The sequence below is a fragment of the Strix aluco genome, chromosome 3 (genome assembly GCF_031877795.1).
Source record: "Strix aluco isolate bStrAlu1 chromosome 3, bStrAlu1.hap1, whole genome shotgun sequence".
In the NCBI taxonomy this organism is placed as follows: Eukaryota; Metazoa; Chordata; class Aves; order Strigiformes; family Strigidae; genus Strix; species Strix aluco.
This window is the reverse complement of record NC_133933.1, coordinates 30,819,388-30,837,278: the sequence shown is the minus strand read 5'-3', so window position 1 is coordinate 30,837,278 and position 17,891 is coordinate 30,819,388. Positions and strand designations below refer to the sequence as shown.

The window sequence follows — 17,891 nt, the reverse complement described above, 5'->3', positions numbered from 1 at the left end:
TTTGTTAGCTTGTGATTAACAAGGTGACACACTTGAAGGAACAAGCTCAGCAAAATTCTAAACAGCAACATTTAAAAAGTACTTACTGAATGTCATTTAACTTAATGCTTTCAGCTTTGTTTTGTATTCTGTTATGATGGTTTCAGGTTTGGGGATTTTGTGGTTTTTTTGTTGCTGAGTATTTTCTCCCCACAAACACATAATACATTCTAGATTGTACACATAATCCATAAATATTAAAGTTATAGCCAATTTATTACAGATATTATTTCCCTGATACTTAAACAATGTTATATATAAATATTTCTACATTTATATAAATACATGCAAAACAAATCAGAAAATAGAAGCCTTGAGTAAAGAATGACCGAATTACAAAAAAAATTATAAATTGTGTACTTTGCAATTATTTATGGTCATATTTTCACCAACCTATTCAACCTTGCAGCCTCTGGCTTTGATCCCAGAGGGAAAAAATCCTTCTTGCTGTCAGTATTTTGCTTTGATGATACTGACAGACTTCTGTGTAATTATCTTTTTAATATTATGCTTACAGGAAAAGAGTTTTTCAATGCAGTTACACATTATCTGAAACTGTGGCACACAGCTTAAGAAGCAAGACTCTCTGCAAAGGAATCGTAACATCACAAAAAAAGTGTGATTTTTAAGTACCATGCACAGAAAATCGTTGATATATCAACCAGCTTAAGTAGGGGAAGGCAGAGATGAAGCATTAATGTCATTTTTTCCTGCAGCTTCTGCATGTCTCTTTGTAAAAAGTGACAGCAATATATAAATGATTTGATCTACAACAGTTAGTAGAGACAAGAGTAGTCTGTACTGTTTTTAAGAAAAGGAAATAAACATTGGCCAAGTTTCTTTATTTCATACTTCACATCTTCACTCAATACTGTTACTGAATGTTTGAAAAATTGTCCTGTACACCATGAATATACAAAATTTATCTGAAGCATTAAATCTGTAAAAATAGAAATAATTCAGTCAGACCAAGTGTAACTGAAGACGTGGCAGACAGTAAAGGGATTGCTTATCTGGGCTGAAGATGTAGTCAGAAAGTAAAATTTAACTAAAAGAACCACAGATTATTAAGGAAACAGAACTATGTAAATTAAGATTTTGCTAATTTGTCAGAAGATAGGAGAGATAAAGGTAATGGATTTTATTTTAAATCAGTAAGCATAATGTCACTTTTTAGAGACACCTTGGTGGTCTAATTACATACAACTAGAAAACTCACTGCCTTCAGGCACCCTCATATCAAGTGCAAATCTGCGCAGTTATAGAATATATTTATAAAATATACTATATGCAAACATTTTTACAGAGCTTTAAATCAAGCCAAAAAGTAAATATACTTGATGGGACAACAGAAAAAAAAAAAAAAGAATTGATGCAAAAATGTGGGCAGTGTGATTGTGACCCTTCAAAGCCAGAGGAAACCATTCAGTTTGTCTGCAACAAAAAGGAGATGGGATTTGCACCTTAAAAGTTGACTGTTAATAAAAATGAAGAAGACATCCTCTGTGCTTCTGCAAATTAACATAAAATTAGCTTTCATGACATTTTATGTATTGTCATTTTCTTAAAATATCTTCTAAAGCACAATGTCAACCCTTAAATACCAATAACCAATCACATATTGAAAGTGAAAGGATTTCCCAGCTAAATTCAAATTACAGACTACGTAATCCTGAAGAGTGCAATGCTCTGGAAAAAGCTTTAAAATTAAATTATTTTACTTGTAAAGCTAGTGTTAGGGGTTTTTTTTAGTTAAAAAAATGGAAGCAAGAAAGCTGCAAGAGTACAAATGACAAAATCATTTTAGATACACCGTGAAAGAGTGAATTATCCACTGATGCAGACAGAAACATCCATTTGCTACATTATTTGCTTCCTTACTTCATTCCATTGCATGTACACACAGCTTAAGTATTAAAATGTAGAATAATAAATAAAACGGCTCAGATTACTAGCAAGGGGCAAAACACAATCTGTAATTGTGCTCTATCTAGTTTCTGTTTCAGCAGTCTTTTTCTCTTGCAGTTTGTAAGAAAAATCATAGTCAGACTTCCAAAAAGAGTCATTCTTTTTTTATATCAGAAGCTCAAGTTCATTTGCCCAGGTTTATAACCCAAGACATTTCTGTGAAGGAAGCACAGTGCAAATTATATGACTAATAAAACTTGCTTACATAGAAAGAAGTTTACTTGATTAATCTTAATTGGTGTCTTTATGAAATACATTGTAAAACAAAGATTAAATAACAGGACTGGATTTGTGGTTTTTTTTCCTCAAACTTTTTCTCCTAATCCCTCCTTTGAAAAGCTTAATGAGTTACAAAAATCTTAATAAAGTTCCAGTCTTCAGCAGATAGCCATTATAAATGCTGCCAATCAATGCCAACTAGTGTCTGATTTGCTTCTTGTGCATGTCCAATTTCCTCTGTGATACTGTGCTGCTGCCAGAGTCTTTGAATCTTTTTAAATCGTTCTTTGCACAGATGTAACGGGTTCCCGCGTCTGAAAAGGAGATAATACTTATCAGGAATGATGAAACGCTGCAACTAAGCACAAACACTCAAGTGTGACATATTAAATATTAGATAACTCTTCAAAATATTAAAATACTTAGATAACCCTTTAACGTTATTCTCTTGTCAGAACAAATCGACAGGTATTTGGTCTAGTGAACTGGAGTGCTACCTTGTCTAGTCCCCCACTCTCACTACTCCCTCCAGCCTGTGAGAATCTAATGTACAGCCCACAGAAATGTGAACACAGATTTTCAGCGAACTTTCCAGGCTGACCCAGTTCGTGTTCTGTGATTTTGACTAGTTTCAGAAGTAACAAGCATTAACAATATCAAGTCCCCAAACTATTCTCATAGGAAGCAGACAGGTGTTAAGCCAAAGAACTACCACATTAAATAAAATAATCTCATAGCATTTTTACTTGGTATTATATTAACACAGATTATACAAATAAACACACTATACACAAATAAAATTTTCAGCCTTAGTTTCTTCTAGGCAGCTTCACAGATGCTAAAAAGATTTAAGTTTCTACACCTCAAGGCAACTGTTTATAATCTGGGAAAGATCTGCCGTTAAGTATTTTTAACCTAAAAACATGTATTAGCATTAAAATGTTTGAAGATATTAGATGCAGCTGCAATATCAAAATATTACCTATATAATTAAAATTAAAAGGTAACATAAAAAATGTATTTTACAAACCAAATAGTTTTAGAATTCCTGTCCTTAAAAGATCTATTTTTTAAATATTTACCTGAGTCCCTGGTCTGTCTCTCCGTAGTCATCAAGATAAGGAGGAGGATAAAAGCAGCCCTTTGTTTTTCCAGCTAAAAATAGCACCTGACATTCTCGTACTCTAGAGAGAAACACAGAGAAGAATTCAGGTATTGATTTTTAGGTGAATAGTTTCTCATATTTTCAGACACCACTCTTCCAGTTCTCACCTATTTTTATTCTGTATAATCTGCTTGTACAGATTTTTAAAGGTACTTTTTTTAGGAAAAAACCCAACCCAAATATCTTATTCTCTTCCTGTTATAACTCCTCGGTAGCAGTTAAAAACAGTGTAGTTTCATGTCATATTATTTGCAGTCTGTGTAAAATACTCAACAGAACCACAACTAAAAAATAAACCAAATTCACTTCTCACTAATCTTTGCCAAAATGAAAACAGACATTATCTAACCTTTCCTTGTATGCCGGAAGACAACTAAAACCAATTTTCTTATTTTCAACAACAGCAACAGCAGCAGCAACAACAAAATAAAGGTATTTACCTTCACTGTTTTATAATACTTGATTGAAAATAAACACACAGAGAAAACAAATTCACTTTAAAAATGAAATTCAAGTTTTCTATACTTTATCTTCAAAGAAACAACCTCTGAACCTTACATCAAAGTATAAGGAAGATGAAACACTCTAGTTTTTAGGCAACCCTGTTACTAACCAACCATTGCCTCTACAAACCACCCCTGCAATCACATTTATACAACTTTTCCTTTCATATCTACACACATCATCTAACTAACAATATAAGTAGAGATATTCAGTTCCTTACCTAAGGAATATGCCCACCCCAGAACCACAAGTGTAGGTATGTGCAGTACAGGCTCCAACATCTTCTCCTTCTAATTCCGTTTGACAACAGTAACTCTGAGAACATAGCATGGTCCCACACACAAGGCACAATGTTGGGGCTCTGCTTTTATCACCACCCGATTTCGGACACCTTTTGTTAAGCAAAAAAACCAAAATCCATTGTATGTATTAACTCTAGATAGTAAAAAGATTCAAAAGCACTTTTGAACATTTATACAGTTAACAGTTATACAGACCCCTGCAATTCCTATTTCGCTGAAATACGTGGCAGTTTTGCTGGAACACGTGACAATCAAATTTATGCCATTAACTTTATGATTCTATAAACAACTTTGAGGCTTTCAGGTTAGAGGTTTCCTAGTTCATCAAAAGGAGCGGAAGACTTTAGGGGGTCCGCACTATAATTGCATACAACTTACGAGAAATTGGATGCTTGGTTAATGAGGCAGCTGTAGTCGTCCGGAAGATCTATTAATTTGTTGGATTCTCGTGCATAGCTGGAATAAAGCAATCAAATTAACCACTCATATTTCAATGAATAATACACAGTGATTTCAAACTCATTCATGTTTTCCTGACTCATTTAAGCAGCATCTGTGAATAATTAAATTTTTAAAGTTTTCCTCTTCTCTGCCATCCATAGAATAAAATGGTAGCACCTAAAGGAACCCACAACATCTCTCAACTAGACCACCTCCAGTTTTCTTGGTCATATTTTTTATGAATTTGATAAAATGCACAGGCAAAAAGTCAGAAAAATACATGTCATGTATGCTTTTAGCAAAACCTCATAAGGTCACTACAGATTTAATTGAGTATTTGTTTTGCTCCCTTATCAGTTTGCTTTGTATTTGACTTTTGTCACTAATGTTGAATGGAAAATAGTCTGACTTGCAAATTCAGAGACCTTGTATCCCGAAGAGAATGAAATATTCATGCAATGACAAGGACCTATTTAATACCAAGTATCTTTAGAAATAACAGTTAAAAGTTAGTGTATAGCACAGGCAAAAAAAATAAATTTTAATAATCTTCAACTCTAGGAATAATACAAATTAGACTGTGAAATGTAAATAGATGTTTGTAACAGAAGCAATGTACAAGAACATGCTGAGAGGAAAAAAAAAATCACTGCCAAGTTTGACACGATCTTGGGAAAAACAGTTAATCAGCAAAAGGAACATGTGGGGAAAATCCCAACAACCACACATAACAGGGAATCAATTATGGAATCAGAGTATTCTTACTGTATAAGAAATTCCGTTAATAGCTTGGTATTTAACAGATGAAGTGATTAATTTTTATTTTTGTCACTTAACCTTACTGCATGTACAACATTGAAAGATTGACTTTATGTATTTAGCACAGAGATTAACATGCAGGGATGTTTTTAATGACAGCACTGTGAGCATGATATTCATTTGTAATTATCTGGATAACTGATAACCACTACTTTTATGCAGCCTTCATAAAGAAAACAAATGCTTTTCTACATCCACTAAGTATTAAATGCGTTCTGAATTCAAAATAATTGCTTAACAAGTAGTTAGAAACTGACTTGGTGTTGATTTCCTAAAGAACTTGGATTCTTTAAAACGATAATTTTAAAAGGCTCTTCAATGCCTGGTATTTTTAAACAAAGGTTGTATACATCTTTCAGCAACAGCATATCTTTTAAATCAGAAGGTACAAATCTACTATAGGAAACATGAAAAGAAATATTATGGCCTCTGATTGCTGCAGATCCATTTAATAAAACGGTAAGATTTAACATTGCCTTTAAAATCTACTAATTTAAGCGATATTTCACTTTCCTTACAAAATTCTGAAAAATCTCTTTGCTTATGCCTTAATATCTTTGTCATTCAATAAAGCAGAACTGATACTATGTTATTATAAACAGCCTTTAGGAAAAAATACTTGGAGAAAATGGCAACATTAAAGTTTCTCCTGTCTCTGCTTAAAATTTATTCATGTTTACCTGATCGCATGTCTCTTGCCTTCCAGGTATCTTTTTACTTCACTGTTACTGCACCAACTACAAGAAAGAAAAAAATTGGCTTTTGACTTCAATGGATCATTCTTTCCAAAAATAAGCAAGCAAAAAATCCACCATACATCTATTTGATAACCTCTACAACCAAAATGATTTCTTTCAAAACACTTATTTCATGAATGCTTTTCAAAGTCTACAATTCACTTCCACATATGCACTCCTGGGAGAATACTTAATGATCTTGTGCAGGATTCTTTATTATATTTAAACTAAGCATAAAACCACAACTTACCTTTCTATTAAGGTGTTCAGAATCTCACTATTTTCTTGAAAAAGGCAAGTGAGGTTGTTTGGCAAGGAAAGATAGCTACATAAGTGTTCAAACTGGTTTGTTCCATTTACTGTAAAAAAAAGTGTAATTCTCATAATTACAGTTTTTTAAATTACATTATATGCAATAAATGAAATACAACTCTAAATAATGGGACAGCTATATATTTTTTTTTTTTTAAACTGTGTTCCCCAACACCCAAAATATGGTAGGGAGTATGAAAGTGCTAGTAAAGGCACCAGACAGCTATGTTGGGAAACTGCCAGTAATGAAAAGCAACTTTCCTCAAACTTCCCCCCAAGCATGTTTCAAGCCTAGTCATATAAGAACCACAACAGAGAGTTCCATGGCCTTTACAACTCAGTATGTCTTTGTTTCATGTTGTCCATTAAATGGCTACTTGGTGCTCCTTGGAATCTGTGACACAAACCGAGACAGTTTGTCAGTGACAGGCAGTATAACAGCCTCAAATACAGAGATTGCAATTGCCTGCAGTGCCAAACTCATATGCAGGACACAACCACCAGATCGCCAAGTTCATCCTAGTCTATTGGTTTGACTCCCTAGGTCCCTGCTCTCCCAAACTTTCAGGACAAAGAGTACCAGTACCTCTTCTGTGGCATGGCATCTTTTGCTCCTGAATAAAGGAGTGAAGAGAATGACAGTGAAAGCTGTGCTCGCTCCCCTCTCATGCCCAAGTGATTGCCATTCTGCAACCCACAGTAACACACCAGAGAAAGGCAATACAGACCAGTTGTGGGATCAGTAGGTCCTGGGGCAGGGAAGTGGGAAGGGAAGGCAAAATACCCAGTGCCACAGCCACTGTCAGGGCATCCCTTGGCGGCAGGGACCTACAGGGCCATTCAAGCACCTGGAACTTGAGAGTATAAGAAAAGTGAAGCAAAGCCTTCCTCTTCCCTTCTCCTACAACTAACTCTCTGAAGACCTACTTCTGGAAGTACATCTGCACTTTGTACCTCATCTTTAGAGCATCTGTAACAAAGAACTGAAGTAGTCACTACTGGTCCAGACTATGAACTTGAGAAACCTTGTTCAGAAATTCAAAGTTCAGGAATAGAGGCTTCTCTTCTTTTGGACCAAATGCTTAAGTATTGCAATTGTTAAATGAAAAAGAAACCTACATTTTAAACACAATTTGTCAAGGGGCTTCATGTCAAGGAAACGTTCTAGAAGTATTACCAAAGCATGAAGATACTCATGACAGAGACAACCGCTGTTCTCATGTCAGCTCAGCAGCAGGTATCAGACTCTGTTTAAACATGGGAAACCTGAAGCAGTGTGAACCTATTAACATCTTCCGATTTGCATTCTATCACTACATACACCTTATGTAGAAGACAGTATATGTTCCTAACATCAATTATTTCAGGCGTAACATAGAATCACAGACTGGTTTGAGTTGGAAAGGACCTTAAAGATCATCCAGTTCCATACCCCCTGCCATGGGCAGGGACACCTTCCACTAGACCAGGTTGCTCAAAGCCCTGTCCAGCCCGGCCTTGAACACTTCCAGGGAGGGGGCAGCCACAACTGCTCTGGGCAACCTGCTCCAGTGTCTCAGCACCCTCACAGTGAAGAGCTTCTCCCTTATATCTAATTTTAATCTACCCTCTTTCAGCCCTTGGTGTTCCTGGCCAGATTTAATTCTATCAGGGTTTTGACCTTCCTAACCTGATCTCTGACTACTTGGACAGTTTCTCTGTATCCTTCCCAAGGCTACCTGTCCTTGCTTCCACGCTCTGTAGGCTTCCTTTTTGTGTTTCAGCTTGTCCAGGAGCTCCTTGTTTATCCATGCAGGCCTCCTGCCATTTTTACCTGACTTCCTCTTTGTCAGGATGCATTGCTCCTGAGCTTGGAAGAGGTGACCCTTGAATATCAACCAGCTTTCTTGGGCCCTCTTCCCTCCAGGGCTTTATCCCATACTACTCTATCAAGCAGATCCCTGAAGAGGCCAAAGTCTTCTCTCCTGAAGTCCAGGGTAGTGAGCTTGCTATACTCCCTCTTTGCTGCCCCAAGGATATCGAACTCCACCATCTCATGGTCACTGCAGCCAAGGCTGCCCTTGAGCTTCACACTTCCCACCAGCCCGTCCTTGTTAATGAGAACAAGGTCCAGCACAGCCCCTCTCTTCATCAGCTCCTCTATCACTTGGAGAAGGAAGTTATCATCAATGCATTCCAGGAACCTCCTGGATTGCTTATGCCCTGCTGTGTCATCCCTCCAACAGATATCAGGGTGGCTGAAGTCCCCCATGAGGACCAGGGCTTGTCAACATGAGGCTGCTCTCATTTGTCTAGAGGGCCTCATCTGCTAGGTCTTCCTGGTCAGGTGGCCTGTAGCAGACCCCCACTATAACATCTCTTGTCCCTGTCCTCTCTTTAATCCTGACCCATAAGCTCTCGGTCAGCTGCTCATCCATCCCCAGGCAGAGGTCCATGCACTCCAGCTGGCTGCTGACATAGGGGGTGACACCCTCACCTCCTCTCCCCTGCCTGTCCTTCCTAAAGAGCCTGTATCCTTCCATTCCAACACTCCAGTCATAGGAGCCATCCCACCACGTCTCCATGATGCCAGTAAGACTGCAGCCCTGCAGGTCTGTGTATGTCTCCAGCTCCTCTTGTTTATTCCCCATGCTACATGCGTTTGCATAGAAGCATTTAAGTTGGGTCCCCGATGAACCTGACTTACTGGCTGGAATTCCAGAAAATTTACTTGTAGAGAGATTAATTATTAGTGAATGCTGGTTTGAATGAAATCAATGAAAGCAAAAGCAGGTCTCATTTGAAAACAGTAGTCAGTAGGAGATTTGAAATAATCAAAATTTCACTTTTTAACAGAAGAGCATCAATTTCTGTTTTAAGTAATCTAGAACAGCATTTACCTCTATATTAAAAACTATTTTAAAATGGAAACAATTTTTTGCCTTTTTCATTATGCAGATATGATTCTGCACTGGTAACAAGCCCACATGCATTCAATCAGCTTCTTCAGAAGAAAGAGTTTAAACCTAATTTATTTTGTCCATAAATGCTTATGTCTTGAAAAGCTAATACAAAGCAGACAGTACCTTGAATTTCTGAGGGTGCTGGGACTCCGTTTAAGTAATGGAAAAACAAAGCAGAACATCTCAGGAAAGGCATGATTCCAGCTTTTAGATTCCTCCACAGATGCCAACCTGAGGAAATTTCTTTCAAGGCACTTAAGGGAACATAATAAAAAAGTTTGCTTTTATTTAATCATTTCAGTTTTAGAGCTATATTAGTAAGCCTTCAGTCATACTTCATATTAAATTACTGACTTCGGTTGAAACAAGCATTATGCAAAGTGTTTATTTCAAAGCTAACTCCAAGAAAAACAACCAGAGATTCATAAAAATATAGCCAGCCAGGACAGTAAATTAAGGAACATTTTCACTAGACATTTCAGATCCTGACAAGTTTTCTGTACTCAGACACTGCCAACTTCAGATTACATACATCTGCAAACTGACTAAAAAAAAAAACTGTTTCAGAGCATAATCTTCATGAGCACAGAGAAATTTATAAGAATAGTTACTTGTAAAGTGAAACTAGAATTAGTGGATAAGAAACAAGGTGTAAGAGCTCCCCAGTTAAAAGTCTCATCTTTGACAGCATTAGTATATAGAATTCAATCAGTAGTTAATGTTGAGTCTGGGAGGGAGAAAACATTATAAAACCTCATCAAAAGATCGCACTTTTACCTTCCTGTACACTGGCAAAGAAATTTATACAGTGTAAGCACAGCTACTTCCTCTTCACTGTTAGTGTTTTCTTGATCCATGCCATTCTCTTCTGAAGAAGAAAGAAATAATAAGCAAGTTACTTCATATATACATGTTTCTACAGCAAGAATGTAATTTTTCAAGTTTTGAGAAAAAGGCCAAAACTAAGTGAAACATTCCACTCTACTATGATATGATGTACTGGAAAAGAGTCTTCTGCTGCACATCTTATGTGCTAAGTTTATGCTACTGTCAGCTCCAGTGAGGTGTTGATTTACTTGGTCGATTGGTGGGGTTTCTTAATATACTTGCTTGGAGTTCTTAGCTTTTGGCTTACTACACCTTATCCAGTTCTCCTGTCAGAAGATACACCGATTCCTTACTCTGCTAACTGCAACTTATTCATCATGCAATGCCTAAGCCAAGCTCTGCAACAAACACTTCTACGCACTGCTACATTAGCTGGAAAGCTACGATTTGTGACTAGCTATGCTCCAAAAAACCTCCAGTGCTAAGCAATAAAGACAAAAGACTGAACTTTCATGAGTACAATTTATCAAATACTTTCTACGGGCTAAAAGAGAGGGCACCAGCAATTTTACTTTGCAACTGTAAACTGTGTACATTTACCAATAGCACCTCAATGTTTTCCAAGTACAAATTTGAGGAATCAATTCAATAGAAGTTGAAAGAAAGTGGCGTTACCTGTTGATGAGGTAAGTAAAATTTGTATTATGTGTGCCATAGTGACTAGATGAAACAGGTGAAGATCTCCAGTGCCAAGACTAACCCCTGAAAAATCCTGACAATGTATGGCAGGGAAAGAGAGCACCAAGCTTACCTGTAAGAGAAAACAAGAAAGCTGTTAGATTCCTTTTCTTTCTGAATCTTGCCATTTTCTCTGCTCATGCTGCAACTATACCCTTTGAAGGCAACATGCCTCATAAGGTTAATTTTGAAGTTAATCAGCCAGCCATTATTTAAGGGAACAATGATTAACTATGAGGGGGTTTCGGGAGTCTGTTTTTTTTCTTTGTTTTGTGTTTTTGTTTGGTTTTGGTTTTTAATTTTTTTGTTTGTTTGTTTGTTTGGGGTTTCTTGGGGAGGTTGGTTTTGGGTTTTTGTTTTGTTTTAACATCTAAAGAGTATACATTCCACCTCATTTTTACCCCTTTTTTATTTACAGATAAGAATAGTTGAAACAAAAAAAAAATCTTTAAATTGTATTTAGTGAAAAAAACTAAAAACATGAACATTTTGAAAGGTTCCTGAGTAGGAAAAAAGTTTCCAATTAAGTTTTTGCATCATGCCTACTGGATCAAAACATTATTAATATATATTATGGAATACTTACCAATAAATGAAACATGTCAATATCAAGTATGCAAGGAAGATTTCCATTTTTTTCATTAGGCACCAGTGCTGAAAGAAAAATAAATTTATTTATTGAACATTTACATATGAAAAGCTTTTAGTGTACTTCAGTTACAAAATGAGAGCCATCTCCTTGGTTTATATGCTTGAAGTACTTAAAATACAAATGTACCCGGTTTTGGTCAGAAAGGTGTGAATTCAAGAGTTGTTCAACATTATTGGAAAAGACTCTTGCCTACTTAACTATGCTGTATTGAAATGAAAGAAACCCAAAGTAGCTATAACAAAGTAAGTGCTGTCATTCAACTCCCACAGTGACTTCCTTTCATTGCTTAGGTCTCCAGTGGGAGATAAAATGAGATAGTATCTCAAGCTCTGACCCAGAAATAAGCTCAAACACTAGTGACTAAACAGAAACACTAATTGTTGTCTGTTGGACAGCTGTTTAAAGGAAACTTCTGCAATTCACTTAACTTTATAAGGTTCACTAAATTTGCCTCAGACTCAAAAATACATTGCTAAACAGTCTCTTAAATTCATTATTTATCTCTAATTAAGAAAGAACTAGGTACTGGTCTCTCCATCTCTGTAGCATTCACATTTCACAGTAACCACAAAGTATTAACCAAAGCACTCCAGTTGACAAAACAAATTCACACAATTAATAAATTCCAAGTACCTCTAAGCTAAAAGCAAACATAAATAGTCTTGAAAATGTTACAACATTAAAGAACAATCAAGGAACAGTTGCAAACTTCTTTACTCCAAGCAGTAAAGCCTGATTTACAGTAGAAGAGTTTCAACTGCAGCTATGAGAATAGTTTAACCATGTAGCTATAAGCATTAAGCTGCCAAATTTAAAAACACTACTACAGTAAAAAATAGTCTTATCATAATAACTTAAAAATACTTCAGTTGAAGGCTGCTGCCTTGCTGGCCAGAAAATTAACAGCTGAAGATCTGTGACATTTTGAAACTATTTCTTTAAGCAAACATTTCACCATCACTCAGATTACAAATGCTTTTGCCACAGAACTCAACCCAAATGTGTGAAAAATGCTTCTATCAAAAATGCGAGCAGGGCAAGGGACTTCCAAAACCAAACTTTTACTTGGTAAGTTATCTTTATGTATAGTTCATAGAATACTACAGATCAACGGCTAATAATTTTCCTTATTCCTAGCCTTGAAAAAAAAAAAAAATCAAACACTTTTCCTTCACAAAAATAGAAGCAGTACAGTTGCTTCTGTCAGCTGGAAGGAAGAACAACTTTGAAGAAACACTGATTCAAGTTTCAAGAAAACCCAAACCATGCAGAACACCATATACTACAAAGTTCCAGTCAAATAGCTAGCAACATGTTCTCTTCTGCTTCACATAGAAAATGGCTCTATCATTACTGCTATGAACTGGTGTCAATTAAGGTCTTCCCCATAAAGCTGCCAACTATTTGCTGAAGTAGGTAGTATCAATTCTACTAGTAATTTCAGTATATGATAGCATTTTAAGTTTCCCTGCTCTACTGACTGTGAATATTAAAATTATCCCATTTTATAACACCCTTTCAGAACAGTCCTCTCATGGCTAATTACTGCATTAGGCTGAACTTCAGACTTTTAACTTGTATCTACAAATGCTTCAAGCTTGGAACATTTTGGATGTTCTCATTAAAATTCTCAACTAATATATGACATTACATAGTAAGTCCTGTCTTATCACAGATCCTACTTTTCAAAAAGTTGCAGATTTATTAGATCTCTGCAAATATCCTGTTTCTTTTCAATACTGTATTAATCTTAATTTCCTCCTCTTTGAAGTTCCAGTGTATCACTTTTCTTTTGTGAAGGACCACAGAACCACAAAATCATCTAGTTTGGAAAAGACCTTGAAGATCCACACTTCCTTCTCCTTTGCTCTAGGTATCTTTCTAAAAGCAGCAATATCAATACTAGAAAGAATCAACAGAACTGCTTCACAGCACAATATCCATGCTTCTCTGGAAATATATCTTGGAACTGCAGACCAGAAGAAATGGTTCTTTTCCATGGTAGGACGAAATACATGTAGGTACAGATGTGAAAATACCAGCTCTTGGTCTATTACTGAAAACCACTACATAAAGCGATTTTCTCATAATCAAGACTAACAATCATTCTGTAAGCATTTTTCTGTATCTTTGTGAAAAACTGCATAAGGTGGTGAACTTACACGCTAAGAGAGTACAAAAGTGAGCCTGTACTGCTGGAAGAGATGAAACTGTCCAATGAGCTGCTGCAAATCTTGTTAATGATGTAAGGCAGTCATCCTTTAAAAACAAAGAAGAAGAAATACTGCCACAGTTAATGAAATTCCTCAATATGAAAAGGTCTTTTGACTTAGAGCATTCTTTTCAGGCCCCTCAGCTGTAGTTTAGGGGAACAGTTTGAGTGTTTAAGTATATGACAGATGTTTATGTAATTATACAAGTTCCCTTCAGTATTCTTATTTTGACTGTTACAATGAGAAACCCTCGCCTTACTAAACTATGCATTTATAGAAAAAAAGTAATAGTTTTGCTAGATTTTCTTTTTAAATAAATTTAATAATCAGATACTGATTGACTAAACAGTGGGATCCAACAAATAAAACTCTCAATTAACCGTAAATTAAAAACCAGATATTTTGTATTAAAGCAGCAGAATTCGATCTTTTCGCACCAATTCAGAGAAGAATTGATCCTTGACCCTTACCTGTCGACAAGGTAAATGACCAAATAATGGTTTATCTTCATCAGCTAAAATTCGTTCTGAAAAAAACAAAACCCCGAAATATTTCAATGCTTTTAATTTATCTAAATTCTGAAATTCACATATAGAGGAGCAAAATGAATACATTAGTACCTATAGTCTGTATCGTGTAAGCACAGCTTCCCCAGCACATTATAGGTACACGTGGATCTTCTTCATTTGGATGAACCTTCAAGCCTACTTTGTATGTTGCTGTACCAAAAGTTGTCAACATCTCTTTTATGCTCTCAGAATAAGGATTCCTGAAACAAAGAAAACAGTATTATTACTAACTCATTATTTCCTCCACTTTTAATGATAAGTATTCACCCCACAGCTGAACACCTGGATTTTTAAAATTTAAATGAGAACTCCAATATCTTTCTTTGGATCTGGCATTCTTTAACCTCTTTTCTCTAACAGATACACTCCCAATTATTATTCTATTATTTCTTGGAACCAATCTAATTTTTTAGTGTTAAGAATATCCAGTCTTCAAAGACAATATAATTAAAGCTAAATTAAAAGAATTGTGTGTGACTGATAGCAAAATCTGTTAGCAGCTGGGATAAGTGTCTTGCATTTTTGTGTGCAGCTGGCAGACAAATGTCTGTACCATGCAATGAATTTTATTACTTTCTCCTCAGGTGAAGAAAGGGTAGACTCAAATACAAACATCCCATAATAGCTGAAATTACATATTAACATACTCTGTTTCATAGTCTTTCTTTGGGTTTTACTTGCAGTGCTGAGCTATAATGATGAATCCTTCATCCAGTTACAAGTAATAGGGAAACAAAGCTTAATCCTGATGTCAAAATTTATATAACTGCAGCATCTTCTCTGCACATCCACCTCTGAAATTCTACTGCATTATTTACTACTTGTGGGTTGGATTTCAATACCATCATAATAATAGGATCAACTTTTGTAACTAAAGCAAAATTCATTTATTTGCCTTAATCATTGAGACCTTATAGCACAGAAGTCTCATACTATTTTCATGTTACCATTTCATGATGAATTTTTGATGATTTAATAAGTTGTAAATACATACTTGGGTTTGAAATCTGGTCTAAATCCTTCAGGTAATTGCAGCTGATCCATTTTTTCTGAATTACCAGAATTGCCTGTATAAACAAGAAGTAATAAAACACTGATTATTCACCTATACCTGATTTTTACATTATAAAAGACGCTGAAGCACATCACCAGAAACTGAAATTCCAAGCTATCCTTGCCACTTTTGCCATCACCTCTCAAGTCCACTGTGGTAGAACCAAAACACTCAGTCTTTTCCATGAATATAATATTTTCACATACAAATATACACATTTCTTCAGACTTACTTGCACTGTCTTCATCTCGAAGTAAATACATCCCTTTTATTTGCTGGGATATTGTTTTGATCCACTGAGTTAGGTTTGGTTGGCCTGAAAAGTCTAACCTGTCCAGAAATATATGTAAACACAATACACAAATTAGTTAAAAACAAACTATATACAGAATTAGTATTTCATAGGCATTCCATGTTCTTCTGTTTCTCAACAGGCTCTTTTTCTGCTATCTGCATATTCTCTACATCCAGTTCTTTTCCTGCAGGTCCTACACTTTACTGTCCTTTCATACTCTAAATTCCATACTATACAATAACCAAGGAAGGTCCATAAACCAAAATAAGCAGGCAGGCAATCCATTTGAGATTATCAAAACAGAAGATAATAAACATTTTGAAAGGGATTTTTGGGGTGTGGCTTGTTTGGGATTTTTTCACATTTATTGAGGGCATTTAGAAAGCAAACAGACCTGTTAAACAAAACTCTTGGTGGAGGAAGCAGAGGAATAACGGTGTTGCTTAAGCATTCACAAAGTGGGCAAAGGAATTCACCGTTTTCTACATCATAACTTGTGTGCACTCGTAATCTTTGTTGCCTTCGTTGCTCTTTTGCTTGAACAGCATCAAAATACCTTTAGAAAAGACCAAGATATTAGTGGCAAATTATTAAAAGATTAACATATAAATTCATGAATTCTCATACAGACACTGTTTTGCCTTTTCTCAGCTATAGATAAGAAATTATATGAAAGAAAAAGCTCTACCCTCTGGCTGATAAAGTATTACTAACTGCAGGCTATCCCCAGTTTTTGGCAGCCTAAATCCCCCAAAAGTGCTGAAGTACCCTGGGCCGTTAAAATCACGTTTAAGTCTGACCTTTAGCAATTTTTCATTTAGGTAAAAAAGGATAAGAGGAAGAGGTTAAGTTGAATAATTAAAAAAAATCTTCAGTTTTACATAAAATTTTAAGGGAAGTGCCATGATTATCTATGTGCATATTCCATTACAGGCCATAACAGAGCAGCAACTGGAACAACTGGTGGCTGATCTCCGAATCCTATATATGAAAAGGAATGGAATTCCTTGCTTTGCTAAACATAACTGCTATTCCAGAAGTCTCTGGGACGGTTCAGAGTGTGGCCAGTGATGACCCCAAAATGGTCTGAATACAGGCATCTAAGTATATTTCCAGGAGTTAACAGCAACCACACACCTACAGAAGAAGATTAAGAATGCATCTTCAGTGAGCAGTGATATTAAAAATCACAAATAAAACCTGCACGTGATTAACGCCACAGAATCTCTGGAAGCTCCTAACAATCTTCACAAAAGGCAGAATTTGAAATCAGGCACTTAAGGAGCCATGCCAAGGACCAAAGCAAGGGCCTAACTGAAGTTAGAGGCTTGAATGGTTTTCATTTGTCACGTGGCATTGGCACCCCATGGCACTAAGCACATTTATCCCGCTCCAAAAATCAAAGAATAAAAATAGCTGGAAAACGTTTTATAAAAAAACCAACTTAAGAACACAGGATAAAATTGAGTTTATGTTGAAGATGAACTAGACTGCAGATGTTTATACTTCAAATTAAGTATGATGGAGGAAATAAGAGCGACAGTAACACACTGTCATTTAAAACTTCAGTAGAGAGCACAAGCAGCAGCAGGAACATGTCTACTACTGAACTGCAAAAAAATCCAAACCATCTGAGCTTCAGTGTTCAGATATATGTGCACCACAGGGGTGCATGTGCACAATTATGTATAGGGATAAACAACCAAAGGGAATGAAAGCTGCCATGTGTGGCTTTGAATTCTTCTTTACCAAGATGACAGATAGTAGATGGAAATTATTTGGAACATGTTTACAGCATTTATTATAATGATTTCTACTTCCCACCTCCACAACAGAAAGCTGTTTTAATTGCTTCATGAAATTTCTTTTTAAGTTTACTACATGGTAGTAATTTTGCCATTAAAATTAGTGCCATTAGGCAAACTGATGGCATGACATGCTATCTGGACTAAAACCTTAAATATAACTTTTTACCTTTGCCAACAATGAGCATGCATAATATGTCCACAGCTACCCGTGTGTGTTCCACACGACAGATCCGGGTGCATGAATAAAGGGTCATATTTTTCTGTATTTAAAACAAAACAACTTTGA

The 17,891-nt window shown here is 35.9% G+C and overlaps 1 protein-coding gene across 6 annotated transcripts in view; it reads right to left on the bottom strand.

The window, feature by feature from the left end:
- Positions 1-236: 236 nt before the first annotated feature.
- Positions 237-17,891, bottom strand: part of UBR2 (ubiquitin protein ligase E3 component n-recognin 2) — a 60,888-nt gene continuing 43,233 nt past the window's right edge. For 4 of the 6 annotated variants that reach the window (XM_074817990.1, XM_074817989.1, XM_074817993.1 and 1 more), the window contains 17 exons: positions 17,772-17,865; positions 16,192-16,353; positions 15,735-15,832; positions 15,443-15,515; positions 14,500-14,648; positions 14,350-14,405; positions 13,829-13,925; positions 11,601-11,668; positions 10,952-11,087; positions 10,226-10,316; positions 9,572-9,702; positions 6,445-6,553; positions 6,138-6,194; positions 4,576-4,653; positions 4,116-4,286; positions 3,309-3,410; positions 237-2,540 (listed from right to left, as the gene is read on the bottom strand). In XM_074817990.1, the coding sequence (XP_074674091.1) occupies positions 2,399-2,540; positions 3,309-3,410; positions 4,116-4,286; positions 4,576-4,653; positions 6,138-6,194; positions 6,445-6,553; positions 9,572-9,702; positions 10,226-10,316; positions 10,952-11,087; positions 11,601-11,668; positions 13,829-13,925; positions 14,350-14,405; positions 14,500-14,648; positions 15,443-15,515; positions 15,735-15,832; positions 16,192-16,353; positions 17,772-17,865 (1,814 nt within the window). In that variant the 3' untranslated portion in view covers positions 237-2,398. Of the gene's footprint in view, positions 2,541-3,308; positions 3,411-4,115; positions 4,287-4,575; positions 4,654-6,137; positions 6,195-6,444; positions 6,554-7,240; positions 7,361-9,571; positions 9,703-10,225; positions 10,317-10,951; positions 11,088-11,600; positions 11,669-13,828; positions 13,926-14,349; positions 14,406-14,499; positions 14,649-15,442; positions 15,516-15,734; positions 15,833-16,191; positions 16,354-17,771; positions 17,866-17,891 lie in introns of those variants that run through there. The other 2 variants (XM_074817994.1, XR_012622435.1) reach the window with 2 other exon arrangements.